At 35.2% G+C, this 17,275-nt stretch overlaps 5 protein-coding genes and 1 long non-coding RNA gene across 6 annotated transcripts; 1 reads left to right on the forward strand and 5 right to left on the reverse strand.

The window, feature by feature from the left end:
* Window positions 1–1,980: 1,980 nt before the first annotated feature.
* LOC17885960 (putative FBD-associated F-box protein At1g55030) lies at window positions 1,981–3,593 on the forward strand. The gene is made up of 4 exons (XM_023783436.1): window positions 1,981–2,025; window positions 2,124–2,985; window positions 3,088–3,222; window positions 3,315–3,593. The coding sequence occupies exons 1-4, from the start codon at window positions 2,015–2,017 to the stop codon at window positions 3,591–3,593; spliced, it is 1,287 nt and encodes a 428-aa protein (XP_023639204.1). The 5' UTR covers window positions 1,981–2,014.
* Window positions 3,594–3,941: 348 nt separating this feature from the next.
* Window positions 3,942–4,615, reverse strand: LOC17885065. Its single transcript, XR_002834095.1, has 3 exons — window positions 4,399–4,615; window positions 4,239–4,291; window positions 3,942–4,032 (listed from the first exon to the last, which is right to left on the reverse strand). It is a non-coding gene; the product is annotated as an uncharacterized LOC17885065 (long non-coding RNA).
* A 3,106-nt stretch (window positions 4,616–7,721) lies between these two features.
* Window positions 7,722–9,790, reverse strand: LOC17885517 (double-stranded RNA-binding protein 3). Its single transcript, XM_023782156.1, has 4 exons — window positions 9,360–9,790; window positions 8,991–9,247; window positions 8,685–8,904; window positions 7,722–8,600 (listed from the first exon to the last, which is right to left on the reverse strand). Exons 2-4 carry the CDS (start codon window positions 9,234–9,236, stop codon window positions 7,930–7,932), a joined length of 1,137 nt encoding a protein of 378 aa, XP_023637924.1. The 5' UTR covers window positions 9,237–9,247; window positions 9,360–9,790; the 3' UTR covers window positions 7,722–7,929.
* A 136-nt stretch (window positions 9,791–9,926) lies between these two features.
* On the reverse strand, window positions 9,927–12,642 carry LOC17885649 (probable protein S-acyltransferase 7). Its single transcript, XM_006291079.2, has 5 exons — window positions 12,288–12,642; window positions 11,563–11,745; window positions 11,161–11,457; window positions 10,850–11,083; window positions 9,927–10,763 (listed from the first exon to the last, which is right to left on the reverse strand). The coding sequence occupies exons 1-5, from the start codon at window positions 12,369–12,371 to the stop codon at window positions 10,230–10,232; spliced, it is 1,332 nt and encodes a 443-aa protein (XP_006291141.1). The 5' UTR covers window positions 12,372–12,642; the 3' UTR covers window positions 9,927–10,229.
* Window positions 12,643–14,023: 1,381 nt separating this feature from the next.
* LOC111830655 (serine/threonine-protein kinase CDG1-like) lies at window positions 14,024–14,518 on the reverse strand. The gene has a single exon (XM_023783166.1). The coding sequence runs from the start codon at window positions 14,496–14,498 to the stop codon at window positions 14,136–14,138; it is 363 nt and encodes a 120-aa protein (XP_023638934.1). The 5' UTR covers window positions 14,499–14,518; the 3' UTR covers window positions 14,024–14,135.
* Window positions 14,519–14,686: 168 nt separating this feature from the next.
* Window positions 14,687–16,056, reverse strand: LOC17884742 (serine/threonine-protein kinase CDG1). Its single transcript, XM_023782290.1, has 4 exons — window positions 15,921–16,056; window positions 15,520–15,677; window positions 15,219–15,408; window positions 14,687–15,099 (listed from the first exon to the last, which is right to left on the reverse strand). The coding sequence occupies exons 1-4, from the start codon at window positions 16,054–16,056 to the stop codon at window positions 14,687–14,689; spliced, it is 897 nt and encodes a 298-aa protein (XP_023638058.1).
* Between the last annotated feature and the right edge of the window lie 1,219 nt (window positions 16,057–17,275).

Consider the following 17,275-nt stretch of genomic DNA (forward strand, 5'->3'; position numbering starts at 1 on the left):
TCTACTATTACTATATTAATTATATATATATATATATATATATATATATATATATATATATATGTCCTTGGTATTTAGAAATACAACAACTGAGTAAAACAAAACAAATAAGAATCATCCTTTGAGAAATATTCCAAACCATGAAATCGTCACAAATAGTTCTAATCTGCATTGTTATGTTCTCCCTATTGGCTTTACATGAGTGTAAGTATAATTAAGTTAGTTTATATATAAATCATATAAATCGAATGATCGATGGTCAAAGTCGTGTGATTGTGTTATTCGAATAAACGTGTAGGTGGAAGGATAGAGAGAGGAGTGATGAGTCTGAATGTTGGGAAAGCAGAACCAGACCCAGATAGAGGTGTAGGTGGTGGTGGTGGCAGGATAGAGAGAGGAGTGAATGTTGGGAAAGCAGAACCAGACTGTCGAAAAGAAAGACATCATAAAATGGACTGTTGGTGTTGCCATTTGAAAGGGGTACAAACTGTTAAATGTTGGTTGCTTGATTTTATCCCCACCGCTAGAGAGATTTGCTTAGCTTCTTGTCATCTCTAGACCTAAAAATTAAAATTAATAATAATCGAATAAGAATGAAACAAGAATGTATGATGTTTATTGAATTTCTGGCTTTATAATGCTTAAAATTTTACATGTCACTAGCTCCGTTTTGTGTTATAAACATAATGGCTAATTTTAAGACAATTTGAGAAAACTTTTATACTTTTTTTTTTCAGCAGACAACTTTAATACATAACTTAACTTAATATTGTAAAAGTTGGGAAATATGTTACAACACAAAGTTAATTCAAAGAAGTAGAAAGTCATTTATATTGGAGATAAATTTAAATAGGAAATGTTTGTCGTGTTATAAAACAAAACCAAATACTAAGAAGTATGAAGTCTATATGCTAAATCCTCACATGAAATTTGTGATTTTTTCTTGTTACCTTTTAATTAATACAATTTAAGTTTAGTTAAAAAAAATAGATATGAAGTGGACCAATAAAGGGAAAGTTAAATTTTTCTTATATACTTTGTAAGAAATCTATATAAAATTTTTAAAAACTCTTGTAAACCTTTGAAAAGTCTTGTAAATCCTTTCAAAACATTTTAAATCCCTTAAACACCTTTATTATATGATATCATTTGCAATTGCCAAAATCTTTATTTTGTAAATCCCCTTGTGGCCTTTAAGAAATGGAATCAACCAAAAAACATGTTCCAAATCTTTGTTTCCTTCACTTGGACGAGGGTCTTTGTGAGAGTCTTAAGAAATTAGAAACTGTGGTCGATCAGGGTTTCAAATTCATCATGCCAGCCTTCAATTCTTATCATTGAATTAAAATCATCAATCATCATACCATGTATGTGGTTGGTCACATGGAGGAACTGTTTACGAAAAACAAACCGCGTTGGTTGGTTTTAACTTTTAAGTAACATTGGAGCTTACTAGATTGATTGATAGGAATCAAAGGTTCCCTTTGTTGGCACAATGGCACGTATCATCAATTCTTTCTTCTTTGAATAATCAAAGAGGTTTTGGGCCGAAACCGATACATCCCATCATGTTCAAAACCAGATCATGTTATATGGTTTCGTCCCAAGCGTGACTTGAACTGGCGACTTCTAAAGTTTTGCCAGAAATATTTACCAATTGAGCTATTAGGACTTGATCTATCATCAATTCTTACACGGTTACACCGCGAGAGTTTGAACGTGTAGCTGGGTTCAAGTTTTACTCGGGTTCCGTTCGGTTTTGGATATATATAAAAATACAAATAACCAATATTCCTCTCTTTAAATAAAATAAAAATATGTAATGGAAAACAATGTTTTGTAATTTTGTCATTAAAATTAAATTAACTTATGATGGTGACATCGACATACGACATTAGGTATATACCCTAGCTCGTTCTCTACGCCGCAGCAGTCTCATCATCCGAATTCAACCTTCACTATCTGCATTGTTTGGAGGGCGTAAAGTGTGATAAGGATTTAACATAATTCTCTGATGAAACAAAGGTTGGTCTCTTTGTCTGTTTTAGGGCTTTGTAACTGTAATTAAAGCTAAAAACCCTAACTCTATCTTTTGTTCTTGGTTCGTCTTGGAATTTTGACAGCAAAAGAGATGGTGAGAGTATAAAGAACCGAGGTGTTGTGACTGAGGACAGGATCAGTGAGTTACCTGAAGCTCTGATTCTGCGGATATTGTCTTTGCTTCATACAAAAGTTGCCATATCCACGAGTGTTTTGTCTAAACAATGGCAGTCTCTTTGGAAGATGCTGCGTAACCTCAAGTTTGATCACAGAATCGAACGCGAATTCGGGAATGTTTTCAGGTGTTTGCTATCTCACAAGGCTCCGGGTTTACAGAGTTTTCATCTCAATGTTAAATTAGATGGACGTCATAATGCAATGGATACTGGAATCTTGATTGGAATCGCATTAGCCCGCAATGTGCGTGAGTTGGTACTCGAAGTTTGCTCTGACAACGAGCATGTCACATTACCTAAATGCTTGTATAAATGTGAAACACTAGAGACTTTGAAACTCTTGACTCGGGTTACTATGGATGTCCCTTCAACAGTGTGTATGAAATCCCTTAGAACTCTGCACATCCACTACATAGACTTCATGGACGAGAAATCCCTTCTTAACCTTTTATCTGGCTGCCCTAATCTTGAAAATTTGGAAATGCATAGAAGTCTAGGTAATAGCGTGAATTTTTTCAATATTGCAGTGCCATCATTACAGAGACTATCAATTTATGATGTCTATTACGGATATGATCATAACAGCTATGTGATAAATGCTCCTTCTTTGAAATACTTGAAACTTGACGGGTTCAAAACTCCTGAGTCGTGTCTGAAGATTGAGAACTTACCTGAGTTGGTGGAGGCACGTATTTATAATGTCTCCGAGAAGCTTATGGGATCTCTAACTTCAGTTAAACGTCTTTCCTTGGCTTTATCACCCTTAGAGGTACATTTGTATCTTGTCTTGTACGTAATTGGATTGAGTTGCTATTACTTATTCTTTCTGTACTAACTATATAAATATAATAATACTGTCTCATGCATATAGATGACGTTTCTTACACGTAACATCTTCAACCAGCTTGTCTATTTGGAGCTCTGGATAAATAAGGAAGGATGGTGGAATTTTCTTACCCTCATGCTAGTTTGTTCTCCTAATTTGCAATTCCTCAAGCTCAAAGCTGTAAGCAGTGTGTACTCATATATGTCAGCAATATTTATAGCTTTGGTTTTAGTTTTTGCTGATCTAACACACATTGTACGTTTCTCCCTCAGCCGTCGACTCAGAAGTATTTTCTTGCTGGAAAATGGAATGAACCAAAGAATGTTCCTGAATGCTTGTTGCTTCATCTTGAGACATTCATGTGGGAAGGCTACGGATGGGAACGGCAAGTTGAGGTTGAAGTGGCTAAATATATCTTAAGTAACACAAATCATTTGAAGAGGGCTACTTTTTCACGTCAACAAATCCGTTCTAAAGATAGGCTTGTGGTGGTCAATGATTTGAAAAGTGTTGTCAAGGCTACAAATTCATGTCAGTTTCAATTCAAGTGATACATATAACAATAATATGTTTAGGAGGGTCTTTTTATTCTCTTTTTATTTTCTATGGATATATATATGCTTAAAGATGTTGAGTTTCAATCTAGCGTTTGGGAATTATACAATCTTGGTGTTTGAGTTTTTGATTGTAACTATATTTTGTTCGCATTTGGAAGAAGTAATCAGAAAGAATGGTAAAAAGAGAGAGAAGTATCCAAAGCTTCTTGTGATCACTATCATGATAGTCATCTGAATTTTTCCATAGTTCAGTTTCACTCTAACCTCAATTTGTATGATATGAAGAAATGTAAAAAAACCAACTGAATCAACCGCGAGTAGATGTGGAGGAAGGTACATTTGGTGGTATTAGAAGCTTTTTGACATCGTTAAACCTTCTTCTTATTTTATTTCCTACTGCTGCTTGTGACCTCTTCTTCCCTTTCTGCTGATCCTTAATCAAGAACATTAATTCCAAAAGCATTAGTGCGTTACATATATTTGTGGGTTCATATTCAAATACAGTATGCATGCCAAAAAAGGAAAAAAATGTTACATGCATATGAAGTTTGTATCCGAGTATGTTACTTGAGTTTTTATTGTTTTACCAAACTCAACTTTTCGAGCATTTAAATTTTGTGTACTATATAATATATATACCTTGTTTTCGTCCGAAATGTACTTGTTTTGTTGCAAGTCATCAACGACGTCTTCTACATATATGACAATTAGTATGATCAATCAAATGTAGTTAAGAGTTTAGTCCCTTTACTACCAAAAACTATATATAAGAAACATTAAGACACAAAACGAACTTAACTGTCATCGTCGTTAGAATCTCTAGGGAAAACGCAATAAATTCGAAAACTTGGAGGTTCAGGCGAATTTTGTAGCTCGTTTCCTTTCTCTTCTTCATCTTTACATTCATTTTCCTCCTCTTTAATCGTATTTTCACCATTGGTTTTGGAATTTTTACTATGTGTTGATATGTCGTCAAGAAGTTCTTTATCATTCGATATGAATCTATCAGCAGTTTCGCTATCTTTACCGATAGATCTTCGCGGAGTCATAATCTTTAAATCCTCAGCTTCTTCTCCTCCTCCTTCATCTGTCTCCGGCCTTGAAACACCACAACCCATTTTTGTAGGAAAGAACCGGAGAGCAAAGGTAAAGGCAACAAAAGAAAAAATAGTTAACCAGAGAAAAAGTTTAGTCAGAGGAAGATAACGTTGTGTCCATTGACACTAAAGAAACAAGAAAGTCATCAAAACATTTTTTATTTTTCTTTGTAATTAACCAAACAAAACAAAAGAACCACCAATTTAATAGGAGATTCTTATCTCTTAAGCTAAAATTAGTGAACCAAAAAAACCCTTTTTAGTCAAGTAGGTTATTTATTGGGTGATTTACCACCTAACACACTTTAAGGGGGAGAAGTTACGAAAGACACACTTTCCAATTATTGTGTACTTTTTGCACTGTTTGTGCCAAAAAAAGACACAAACTGTCCTAATAAAGTAAAACTGTGTCTCGTCTATTTCTAATTGTCGACGTCGTCGTCCGTTTGATGCGTAACTTCGTTTATGTTTTAGTTACTATTAATTATATAATTTAATTAACCAAGAATATAATAAACCCATAAAACGTAGTGGTTTATAGCTGTTTCGTCTTCTCCAACATATAGAGAATACAAAATCACGGTAAGTGTCTTCTCTTTTATGTTAAACTTGAATAGAGTAAGTGCTTCTGAGTTTTCTCGTTTATGTTAAACTTGTATATACTAATTTCTCAATCACTTTGGATGACAGATCTAGGTAAGTGCTTCTGAGTTTTTTTTATTTTTTGTTTTTCGTTTTTACAGATTTAAATCGGTAGTGACGATGCTCTTTGTGATCATGTGGATGAGGGTTTGTGGATACCAATGACCTATTCTGTCCAAAAAATGCTTCCAATAATTCTTAATACTCTCATCTTCAACATTGGATAGACGATTATTGTCCATATGTTCACATGTACAGAGACACACTCATTTACACTCATTTTTATTTAAATGTTTTTATGTACATATGCACTCATTTATACTAAAACATATAAAAAGTAATCACATGTTGTTAAAATGTCCAAACACAAGTATGTATATCCAGAAACGATATTACAATTGACCATCCAATTATCAGCGACCAAATAGTCAACCTCAAATGGATAATATACATAATATAATTCATACGATGACCTATTCTGTCCAAAAAATGATCATGTGGATGAGGTTTTTTGGATACCGATGACCTATTCTGTCCAAAAAATGCTTCCAATCATTCTTAATACTCTCATCTTCGACGTTGGATAGATGATTATTGTCCATATGTTCACATGTACAGAGACACACTCATTTACACTCATTTTTATTGGAATGTTCTCATGTACATATGCACTCATTTATACTAAAACATGTAAAAAGTAACCACATGTTGTTAAAATATCAAAACACAAGTATGTATCCAGAAATGATATTACATTTGACCATCCAATTATCAGCGAATAAATGGTCAACTAAAAATGGATAATATATGTAATATAATTCATCCAAATATATAGTAAAATGCATCTTCAAATATAAGAAAAATAGAAAGTTTGAGTATTGTACAAAAATAAATATAAAATATTGTTACAATAACAAGATAAAATGATTATAAAAAAGGATAAAAAATGAGAAAGAGAAAGAGAGGAAGAAAGGGAAAGAGGAAGAAAGGGAAAGAATCGAAAAGGAGGAGGAGTAAGAAAATGAAGAGAAAAAGAACGTAAGTGTTTAGTTGTGTGACATTTTAGTTAGGATGGCAAATGAGTTAATATGTTGTCAAAGTGAGGGTGAAAGAGTAAATAAACTTTTCCAAAGTGCACCATGAGTTTATAAGGGGGAGTTATTGGGAGAATGATTTTTAAAGATTTTTAGAGTTTAAGATTCCATTGTTATTGGTTTATAGATTCTTAGATTCCTAATAAAATCTCTTGTTATTGGTGTATGTATTTTGTAATTCTATTTAAAATCCTTTGTTATTCAAAAAGTTGAGTATTTATTGATTTTCCAATTCTATCAAATTCTAGTGTTATTGGTTTAATGATTCCTTACATATTTAGTCATTAAAAACAACTTTCAAAATACTGCAATTCTCACAAGTATTTATAGAATCTATCATATGAAGAATCTATTAAACTCTAGAAATCTGGGTAAACATTATTTTAGAATCCACAAAATTTTTTGAGAATCTTAAAATCTCTAAACTTTAGAAATCCATAAACTCTTTTAAAATCATCCTCCCAATAACCCCCCCTAAGTGTGTCATCGTGTAATTAAACTTTTGAAAGTGTGTGCACACGCAATTAACCCTTATTTATTCCATATCTTTTCATAGCAAACCCCGCTAATCCCAAAACCATTCCAAGATAGAAAAATGTTGGGGAAGAAAATCTTAGAAAAAAACCATAAAACCTCTTTAAGAAAAACCCTTAAGCTAGATGAAGAAAAGTTGATATCATCACTTATACTTCTCTTCGGTTTAAATGTCTTTTAAGATCTTTAATGCATATTTTTAAAATTAAAAGTTTCAGTTTATACTTTATAGTTTTAAACTTTTGATGTTAATAATCAGAAACTTATGAAGTGAAAGAAGAATCACTAGTTGGTTGGTGTAGTGTTACACATGATGATAAAATGACTAAGTCAGTTGATACAGAGAAAAATTACTGATTAGTCTTCAGTTAAATTGGCTAGGCCATGGTGTTGTAGTATCTTCTTTAGTTACAAAAATTGGTTTTGTGTTAAACTAAAATACAACAACAACATAATTTTTTGATTTTCTTGCTTTTATATTTTGACATAACCGATAGTTTTATTTTAAAAACGACAAGAACACAATATGTTAAAAAAAAAAAAAAAAAAAGAAGAGAGCCAAATCAATGAATGAGGAAGAAGGAGAAGCAGAGCAATCGGCGCATTAATGGCGAAAAACAAACGCCATTAATTCACCTTCTTCCCCACTCTCTTCCTTTCATTTATTGCTCCCTCTCTCTCTCTCTGACCCTCTCTCTCATTTCTTTTTTTTTTGTTCTACGTGCAATTCAGAACATTGATTTCATGTCAGGCCGTAAAATTTCAAAAAACAAACTCCAAAAAAAGTCAAGTTTACACGACGAACATACAGAAACAGAAACCCATGACTGTCTTTTACCCTTTTCACTAATCTATTGCCAAATCCTTAACTTGGGTTTATCTAAAGGCACGACCTTTAATCATGGGTTTATCTAAAGGTACGACCTTTCAATCTTGGGTTTATCTAAAGACACGACCTTTCAATCATGGGTTCGATCGAGATTTTGATTCTAATCCTAATTCGATATTCTTGCATCTCAGAGTCTTCTCTTGGCTTTTGATTCCCAGCTCCCTTGTGGTGGATGGTGATGATGGGTTTATAGGGTTAGGTTTGGGTTTTGGTGGGGGAGCTGAACAAACTGGGATCACTGATCTGATGTGAACAGCTGGAGCTAGTTTCTGATTGTTTAACCCAGAAATTGAAAACGGCAAAAGCTTACTGTAGTAGGATTTCTCCAGTGATGATGATAAAGGAGACGATTTGATTATCATCTCTGTCTTAGGGATGGGATAATCTGGGCTCTGTTTCCTCTCTGCGTATTCTTGACACTTCTCTAGCAATGATTTGACTTTGGATTCTTGTTGTGGGAGATTTGTTCTTGAAGGCCAGAATCTCGGTGGTAGTGGTAGTGATGGTGATGGTGATGAAGATGAAGCTTTATTGGTATACAGATTGATCGATCCGAGTTTCTCACACAACAAGTCTCTTGTGGTTGTTGTTGTTGTTGTGTTTTGACGAATTGTTCTGATGACTGTTCTTCTTCTTGACTGGTTTGGTTCTCTTCTTTTCACTTCTTTGGGTCTAAATCTTGAGAGGACTCTTGCAACTACCTCTTGTTCCTTCTCTTCACCTCTCAGCGGGTCCAAGCTTGGCACTGTGTGTGAATATGTAAAATGAGAGACATAACAACTAAGATTGAGTAAAAATAATTGGAGTTTTGAGGTTTTGTTTTGGGTACTTTTTCTCAAGGAGAACCAAGCTGAAATGGCTGCATTCTTCTCAGCTTGCTTCTTAGTCTTTGCTGATTCTCCCTTAAAACTCATTCCAGCAAGCTCCACAGTGCAAGAGAATGTTGGGATGTGACCAGGTCCTGATCTCACACTTGTGTAAACCGGTAGATCAAGACCAGCTCTATGTGCTGTCTCCTGAAGCAGATTCTTGTAGATCCCAGTCTCATCCTTGGAGAAACAACCAAACATCATGAGCACTTTGGAAACATGAGAAAAAACTTTGCATGCTTTAAGGGAGGGAACTAAAGACTTACTAGAACCTTAGCAGTTAGAGATTTTGAAGGACCCTTGGAAGAGAGAGCACAAAGAGCAACTTCAGCAGCTGAATGCTCAGCTTGTCTGAGAGTGGAACAATAAGTCGGGCTTTCAAATATCTCACCATTGAAGTTTACACTAGCTTTGAATCTTGGAGCATGATCCGGTCCTTCTCTTGTGCATGTATATGATGGGAGATTGAAACAACTTCTCTGTGCTAGCTCTTGCAACTGATTCTTATACATCTTTTTGAGACCTTTCAAAAAAAAAAGCAGAGAGATTGAGAAAAAGAGTTAAAGAGCAGTAGAGTTTGAAACCCCAACTCTATCAGCTAACAAGGGTTTAAAGAGAAGACAAAGGAAACCCACCTGCATAAATTGGTATTTAAGAGTTGCTGTCTCTTATATAAACAGAAGAGTTTGTCTCTATCATGTGATGGACCCTTAAGCCTCCACAGTGTTCAAGGGAGAGAGAGAGAGAGAGAGAGAGAGAGAGAGAGATAGCAAAAATACAAGAAACTCACTCGGTTAAGTTGCCATTGAAGGCTTTTGGTGTAATGAGTGTCTAAATGAAAAAAAAATTAGGGCTCTCTGATGTTGAAAGTGAATTTAGAGAACTGAGAGGTAAAGTTGAAAATAATAGTTTCAGAGGTTTTAGAGCTCTCTCACATGGTGGTTCTATCACAAGTAAGGTTCCTAATAAAGAGGAGCAGAGGCTACTAAATGATAACAGTGACATTTCAATTGAACTATGGTCCATTGTTATATAATATTATGTCTCTGTGTGTTCTGTCTTTTGGTCCACATGTCCTAATAATTCAGTTTCAGCTTCTTGATAATAACAGAGAATTTTTTTTTTGTTTCTATATAACATTTTTTCTCTTCTACCTTAAAACATAGATCTCTGGTTAAATGTATTAACATGGCTAACAGAAAAGTAGAAAAAAACAAATCCAGAAGAAGCTCACTCATACAAACAACACACCAATTCAACCTTTGCTTACCACAACAAAGCCAACCTAACCCCACACAAAACACTTTCCAAATTAAGAACATTAGCAAGTTCTTACCCTCCCCAAACCACAAACCACAAGACTGGTTTTAAGCTGAATAATCCAAAAAACACATTTGAAAAAGCAAAGAAAAAGTAACTCCCCTCAGATTTTCTCTAAACCTGTAATCACCATACCGAACTTTGGCTCTGTTCTTTCTTCCTTCCGTTATAAACCGTGTATTCATTTATGTAGGCCGGTTCTCAGTTACTAAACCACCTCCGCTGCTGCTTCCTCCGCCGTTCTGGTTTTGTTCTCCTACTCTGGCTGCTAAGGCCATAACTTCTGGTGACATGTCCCAGCTTCCGCTTTTCCTTCCCCAACTCGAGCGTCTTGGGTGCATACCCGGCCTATCACTCTGTTCATCAACTGTTGTCCTAATGTCTGGAGATAGCTCGCCTAACTCACCGTCCTTAACATGTAACCGCTCATTGTTGCCATGTTTACCGTCACCATGATCTGACATTGCTGGACCCATGTCTGCCCAAACAGCCTTCCTTCCCATTTCAATGTCATCATTGGCTTTACCCATGTTTGGACTCATAAAACCGCCAGCTACGGATCTAGGAGGCAGCGGAGGTTCACGCTGGACCATAGCTCTGAAGTCATTCTTTGAAGGAGGGATTGTGGAACAAAACGTTTCTTTAAAGTTATTAACCACTCCCTTGTTATGTGGGTTGTTTCGCCGATCATATCTGTAACGGAAATTCTCATATGTAGTCTGCATTAAACAAAGGAAAATCAACTGTTACAGTGATTCCGAGTTTTTAAAATAGAGGAATCATGATTGGATTGGTAGCAACATACCTGGTTCGTGCTGATGAGATATAGATGGAACACTGTTAAGCCACCAACAAACCACATTGATATGAATGTGTATATTATCAGAACAATGGAGGCAGGAGTTTTAAGCATTGCCTTCCAAGTGGTTGTATGCTCTGAATCCGTAATCTTTCTTATATAGACCCAGCAGAAGGCAAACACATATATACAGAGAAGTGTCGTTGAGAAGACAAACATGAAGAAGAATCGATAGTTCCTCTGCAACAACCATCAGAATATGAGATGATGGTTAACGTGGATAGTTTAAAGACAGTTTCAGTTGAATTGTGACTTACCATCCCAATACATTGGCCAACCCAAGGGCAGTGATGGTCAAACCTTTCTACACAGTTGTTGCAAATAGAGCAATGAGAGCATCGAGGTGGCCTATAGAGCATGCAAGTGTCACAGTACTTGACCTTAAATGTGACTCCATTAAGCTGTACTTCCTTAATGCGAGGCAGTCGCAGCTGCGGAGTCTGGCCAGCCCCTGCATCCATGTTACCATCAAGAGCTTCAGGCTCTGGAGGATGAGCATTTCTTGGGATAATACCTGGATCTCTTCCGGATGTAAGCAGCAGAAGAATTAAATCCTGAGGAAAGAAACGGAATCATATGGGAAATCAAAAACTTGGTGGATACAAAATGAAAGCATCAGCTATAGAGACCATCTGCAATGCGAGAAAGAGTATACTTACATAAATGGTGAACACAACGGCGACAGCTACTATTGATACTCCCCAGCTATCGGAGAAGTCATTAATTAGCTTCCTTGCGACAAAGATGCAGAAAATTGTAACAGGTACAGCAATGAGACAAATGGTCAGCGCCAGTGATCTTACATCTGGCCCAAATACAAACCTTCCCTGAAGAAAGAATATCTGCAACAAAGGAAACGTTAATCCAAACTGAAGGAAGAAACTTTAACACTCCAGTAGAGAAACTACAGGAATTAAGCATTTCTCAATAACAAGAATCATCTAAAAAAAACATTACTCCACTGACAGATGAACACACTCAAAGGGCAGGGTATTCAAAACCTCCTTATAAACAAGCGTCAACTATATAATCTCAAAGCAAAGTAACTCAATCCATCATTGAGAGCTATATATAGATAAAGTAATTAAGCCTTGTAAAACCATTCCACCTCAAAAAGCTTCTACAGCTTATGCCCACCAAGAGGAAACCAATGAAAACGACATCAAAATCTAGGATTATCTAAAAGGCACTAGCTAGATTCTCCAAAGTTTTCTACACAAACCAAGTTCCAATATGAACTAGGTTTGAAATTGGGACATAGCTAATCAGACCCCCATTAACAAAACAAAAACTTTCCCACGAAATAGACTCCCTCGAGAAGAACAAAACCAGAAGATGCTTAAGAATATGAAAAAACCCAACTAAAAAAAAAAAAAAAACTCACATTGCTGCCTTTCCAAGTTTGGTAAACCCTTAAATCACCATTCGATCCAGAATCAGATCGCTGAGGCGGAGGCACTACATACATCTCTCAACCTCAATTTATACTACTTCAATCTCTCTTTCTCTCCACGACGGCGTCACCAAGAGCTAAGCTTTATAAAACCAGTAAGTAAGAAAACCCCAAAAAGGGAAGAAGGAGAGAAGAAGAAGACTAAGTCTCCGGCGAAAGGATAACTCAGATTTCCGGCGAAGTAAGCCGACAAGGGCACGAGTAAGCCAGCGAAAAAGAAGGGTTTTTTTTTTTTTTTGCCTACTCGTCTTCTTCCCCCAATATCAATGGTGGGTTCCTTCACCCATTTTTTTCCTCACAAAAAAAATTTATAACTAATAAAGAAACTGTGACCGTCGTTTTATTTTTAATTTCTATCTTTCTTATTTTGACAGCGGGATGAATAAAAAGTAACAGAAGCTGACGTGTTATTATTTCATTGGTTCCTCACTTAGTAAAACGCAGTCAAAATGATAAGTGAACTATGTCTCTTTCGTCATTTCGTTATAATAATTTTTAAAAATAAGAATTTGATTAGGCAAATATAATTGTGATTAGGCGTGGATTAGATTTGTGGTATGTGGTTTGGTTATGGACATAATCTGTTTGGGTATGCCTTTTTGGGTGGAAATTTTTTTTCACTGTTTGAGGTTTCTTAAAAAATTTTGATTTGTGTTTGGTTTAGTTCCAAGTATATTAAAATTTCAGACAAATCTAATAAATAGTTAAATTCGCATAAAATATAGTTTGATTTTGGCAAACACAACATATAAATTGATTAATAATAATTTTAGTTTTTTCATCTGAATTTAATTGTAATTTTAGATAACTAGATTATAAAATATAGTTAATATATTTTAGGTATAGTAGTATTTCATATATATGTTCAATTCTTAGTTTGAATTATATTTCGACTTCTGGGATATAAAATTTTAGAATTTGATCCGATATTTTATTAGTTAGGAATTAAGTTTGGTTTTTTCAGATTTGGTTTCAGTTTGATATTTTGACTCAAAAATAATTTACTTAAACATATAATAGTGATTTTCTCTTTTTGGATTAGAAAAAGAAAGTGATTATGAAGTAAGAAAATAATAATGTTATCTTTTTAAATCTCGAGGGAAAAAGCTGGAAAGAAGAAAATGATGACAGGCAACATATATCATGCAATATAGGGATGGGTTATGATGGACTCAACCTTCTTATGTAACAACAAACATTACAATATTCTTTAAGCCTTAAAATTCTGAATTTTACCACAAGTGGACCTAACAACAACATGTCTATTTAAATGAATTACTTAAAAAACCAAATTGAAATTTGTTTCTAAAACCGATTAGTATAGCTCTTTTATAATATAGATTTCTGGCAAAAACTTAAAGGTCGCCGGTTCGAGTAGCGCTTGGGACGAAATCATATAACATGCTATAGTTTCGGGGTTGAGGGGAAGTATGGGCTTCGGTCCAGAATCTTTTTTTTTTCTTTTAACTCTTAATTTATTATTTATTGCAAATTATGAGAACTGTTATAATGACGATTCTACTACCGACAATTCTGCCGGACCCTTTTAGATTCACCACATATTACACCCTTCCATGACGACACATTTCTTCTCCATGCGTAGAACATTAAAAAAAAAAAAAACAAAAAAATCTGCTACCGAATTAAATAAGCTAAAGTTATTAAAACCAAAATCAATTCAATTGTCATGAATAAATAGAGGACTAGAAATTTCAGTCAATTTTAAGTTTCGAAAAAGAAAGAGTAACACTAAGCAAATAAAAACAACTTTCTTCATCTTCAACTCTTTAAATTAGGACTCGGCGTTGCTGTTGGCTGAGAGCCTCGCCTACACTTATCAGCCCAAGATAAAGCCTCTTCCAAGACTCTCTTCCTCTCAAGAATGTCACTTTCTTCTTCAATAACATCCATCTCAGTCGATGTCCCCGCCCTATTAGTATCGACTCTTCCTCCACGCCTATGTATCCTTCCCCTCAACGAGTACTCAATGATGTAATCTAGACTAGTCACTACTTCGGTGATCACTGGTCTAGCGTTTGCATCTTCATGTAGACACTTTAAGGCCATTTGAAGAGTTCTTTCCATCAGTTTTTTCGAGAAACCGCCTTTTCTTGATAACTTTGGATCTACAATCTGATCCATATGATTAGCCCTTGACAACGTTCGTGCCTGTTAAAAAAAAAAAAAACAAGAAACACTTACAAGGTCGTTATCAAAATCAGAATATTAAGGTCATCATAGTCAAAACATTCTTATATGGTTATAGTCTAAAAGAAGCAAAAGTACTAAATAAATAGTCATAAATAAAACCTAATCATTTCTTTAAAGACTCAGAGCGTTACCCAATGCACAAGATAGCGACTCGACGTATCAGTGCAGTCGCATGAGTCCATGAGAGCTTTGCGTCCAGAGATAAGTTCCAACAGCACAACTCCAAAGCTATAGATATCAGATTTCGCAGTCAACTTCCCGCTGTAGGCATACTCTGGTGCACAATAACCATGAGTTCCCATAACTCTAGTAGAGACATGAGACATATCTTTACTCGGACCAAACTTAGCAAGACCAAAATCAGAGAGCTTTGCGTTGTACTCATCGTCTAGCAATATGTTGGAAGCTTTCAAATCTCTGTATATCACAGGATTTTCTGCTTCATTGTGAAGATACGCTAGCCCTTTAGCCGCTCCTCTAGCTATCTTTATCCTCGTGATCCAGTCTAAACCCTCTTGATCATCTTTGAGATCTGACAAAACACACACATAACAACAACAACAAACAAAATAACAGGTTTTGAGATATACGTAAACACTTATAAACTTCTTATTGACTTTATTTTTTTTAAGATTTTGTGTTTTTTTGTACCATGGATGTGATCTTCTACAGATCCAAGAGGCATATATTCATAGACAAGGAGCCTCTGGTCGCCTTCAGCACAATAACCAAACAAGTGCACGAGGTTTTCGTGGTGCAAGTACGATAGCATTAGGACTTCCACAAGAAACTCTTTGTCTCCTTGAGGACCAGAATTGTCAAGCATTTTAACAGCTACTTTCTTTAATTAAGACCAACAACAACAACAACAAAGAACATACAGTTTTAGAGATTTCACAGTTTCTACAATGACAAGAGCAAACCACACAAAGGTTATAGATTTTTTAGTTACCTCTCCAGTGTCTAGCCTTCCTTGATACACAGGTCCGAATCCACCTCTTCCAATCATAGAGGTATCCCTGAAGTTTTTCGTCGCTGTGGCGAGTTCTTGAAATGAGAAAATCCGACATCTGTATTCAGCAGCATCTCTCACGGTTTCTAAAGCTCTTTCTGGTGTGACAACAAAGGAACAAAACAACACAATGAGAACGAGACTCTATTATCACATGTGATTGGATCAAGTGCATTAAAGAGACATTGATTACCCAACATAAACAAATCTTACATATATAATCCATTAAAACTCTCTATCATCAATTACTTAATCTAATCAATGGTGTTAAAGATTCACTAATCTCAAGATTAATTAATAAAAGACAAAGATTTTATGAGAGGAAGTGATTAGAGAGGAACCAGAAGATGACGACGAGGATGACTTGTCAAGTTTGGGTATCATCTTATCAGACTTGTCAAGTTTGGATTTATTATCAGACTTGTTTGTGAGGTTCTTTTTCCGACCGGGTGCAAAACAAAAGCAACAAGGCATCATGGTTTCTCTAATTGAAATCAAAACTCAAGGGAAGATAAACGAAGACACACACACACAAAAACACAAACTCTCTACGGTTTTGTCAATAGGGCTTAATAACGGAACAACATTGAGATTCAGACACGAAGACAGAGATGAATCATACGAACAAACCCACAAAACACGATCAAGAGATTCGAGTTTTGGGGATGACGAGAGATGATGATAAGGTATAGAGAGAAGGAAAGGGATTTGGGGTTAGAAAACGAGAGGGGGTTTATGTGAATTAGAGAGATAAGATTTGGATTACGGAAAGAGGAAATCAAAGATTTGAAGGGTTTTTGATAGGGTAAGCGTAAGGTAAGACACGTAATCCACAAACTTAAGCATGTGTTTGAAATAATATGTTACGTTGCACCAAGTCACTTATTTATTGTGTAACATTTAGCTCCCAAAGGCATAAAATTATATTTTGTTTGAGAGGGTAATAATATCTTGTGGTATTAAAAAGTTTTCTAGGAAGGCTATCCTTTAAAATCTCCACATATTTTGTGTATATCTATTGGATTATGAAATTATTATACTGTTTGTATTTTAACAGAAATTTTAATTTTATTTGTTTCGCATGCTAAATAAACGCGGCAAAATGAACATATTATAAAAATATATAAACATATTAATATATCATAATAAAAGATGTCATGAAAGTGTAAGCATATTAAAAAAATGAAGCTTAAACAGTCATACTTGCCATGTATTTGGAAAATAATCTATATATTATAAGTTTATAACATGAGTTTTGTGATTCTTGACGATTACGAACTCATGGTTCTTGAGGATTACGTCATATCATAATCAACAAGACATGGGCCGTTTTTGTACAAGATAGCTCACAAGACATTGGCCGTATTTTTTCACAGGCCTAAACTCAGGAATAAGCGCGTGTCTTTCACGTTTAGAGAACCTTGCGAACCAGACGCGCGTGGATGCGGTTTCGCCATAAAACACTCTTTAGCAGAGAAGCGAGAGTCAATGAAGGTCCAACGGTCAACTTTTTTAGCGGTGACCGGAAAATCAAATCTTCGTCACTTTCATTTGTCTTCCTCTCTGTTCTCTGCGTCTTCAAAATAAATAAAAATCGTTTCTTTTGCTATTGCAGAGAAAAAAATCTGAACTTTTTTCTATAATTTTCAAATGCGTTAGGGGGATAATGTTTTCACAGTGTCTTAATCGATTTCAG

The sequence above is a fragment of the Capsella rubella genome, unplaced genomic scaffold (assembly GCF_000375325.1).
Source record: "Capsella rubella cultivar Monte Gargano unplaced genomic scaffold, Caprub1_0 scaffold_5, whole genome shotgun sequence".
NCBI classification, from domain to species: Eukaryota; Viridiplantae; Streptophyta; class Magnoliopsida; order Brassicales; family Brassicaceae; genus Capsella; species Capsella rubella.

Bases quoted from the DNA above. Each gene is read 5' to 3' on its own strand.
- LOC17885960 (XM_023783436.1), top strand. The intron at 2,986-3,087 runs GTACATTTGTAT...TCATGCATATAG, and splicing joins TGGCTTTATCACCCTTAGAG to ATGACGTTTCTTACACGTAA. The intron at 3,223-3,314 runs GTAAGCAGTGTG...TTTCTCCCTCAG, and splicing joins AATTCCTCAAGCTCAAAGCT to CCGTCGACTCAGAAGTATTT.
- LOC17885517 (XM_023782156.1), bottom strand. From the start codon at position 9,236: ATGTATAAGAATCAGTTGCAAGAGCTAGCACAGAGAAGTTGTTTCAAT. The intron at 8,905-8,990 runs GTAAGTCTTTAG...TGTTTCTCCAAG, and splicing joins CTCTAACTGCTAAGGTTCTA to GATGAGACTGGGATCTACAA. The intron at 8,601-8,684 runs GTACCCAAAACA...ATTCACACACAG, and splicing joins TTGGTTCTCCTTGAGAAAAA to TGCCAAGCTTGGACCCGCTG.
- LOC17885649 (XM_006291079.2), bottom strand. From the start codon at position 12,371: ATGTATGTAGTGCCTCCGCCTCAGCGATCTGATTCTGGATCGAATGGT. The intron at 11,084-11,160 runs GTAAGTCACAAT...TGGTTGTTGCAG, and splicing joins TTGGCCAATGTATTGGGATG to AGGAACTATCGATTCTTCTT. The intron at 10,764-10,849 runs GTATGTTGCTAC...TGTTTAATGCAG, and splicing joins ATCTCATCAGCACGAACCAG to ACTACATATGAGAATTTCCG.
- LOC111830655 (XM_023783166.1), bottom strand. From the start codon at position 14,498: ATGGATCAGATTGTAGATCCAAAGTTATCAAGAAAAGGCGGTTTCTCG.
- LOC17884742 (XM_023782290.1), bottom strand. From the start codon at position 16,056: ATGATGCCTTGTTGCTTTTGTTTTGCACCCGGTCGGAAAAAGAACCTC. The intron at 15,678-15,920 runs GTTCCTCTCTAA...TTGTCACACCAG, and splicing joins ATCCTCGTCGTCATCTTCTG to AAAGAGCTTTAGAAACCGTG. The intron at 15,409-15,519 runs GTAACTAAAAAA...TCTTAATTAAAG, and splicing joins GAAGGCTAGACACTGGAGAG to AAAGTAGCTGTTAAAATGCT.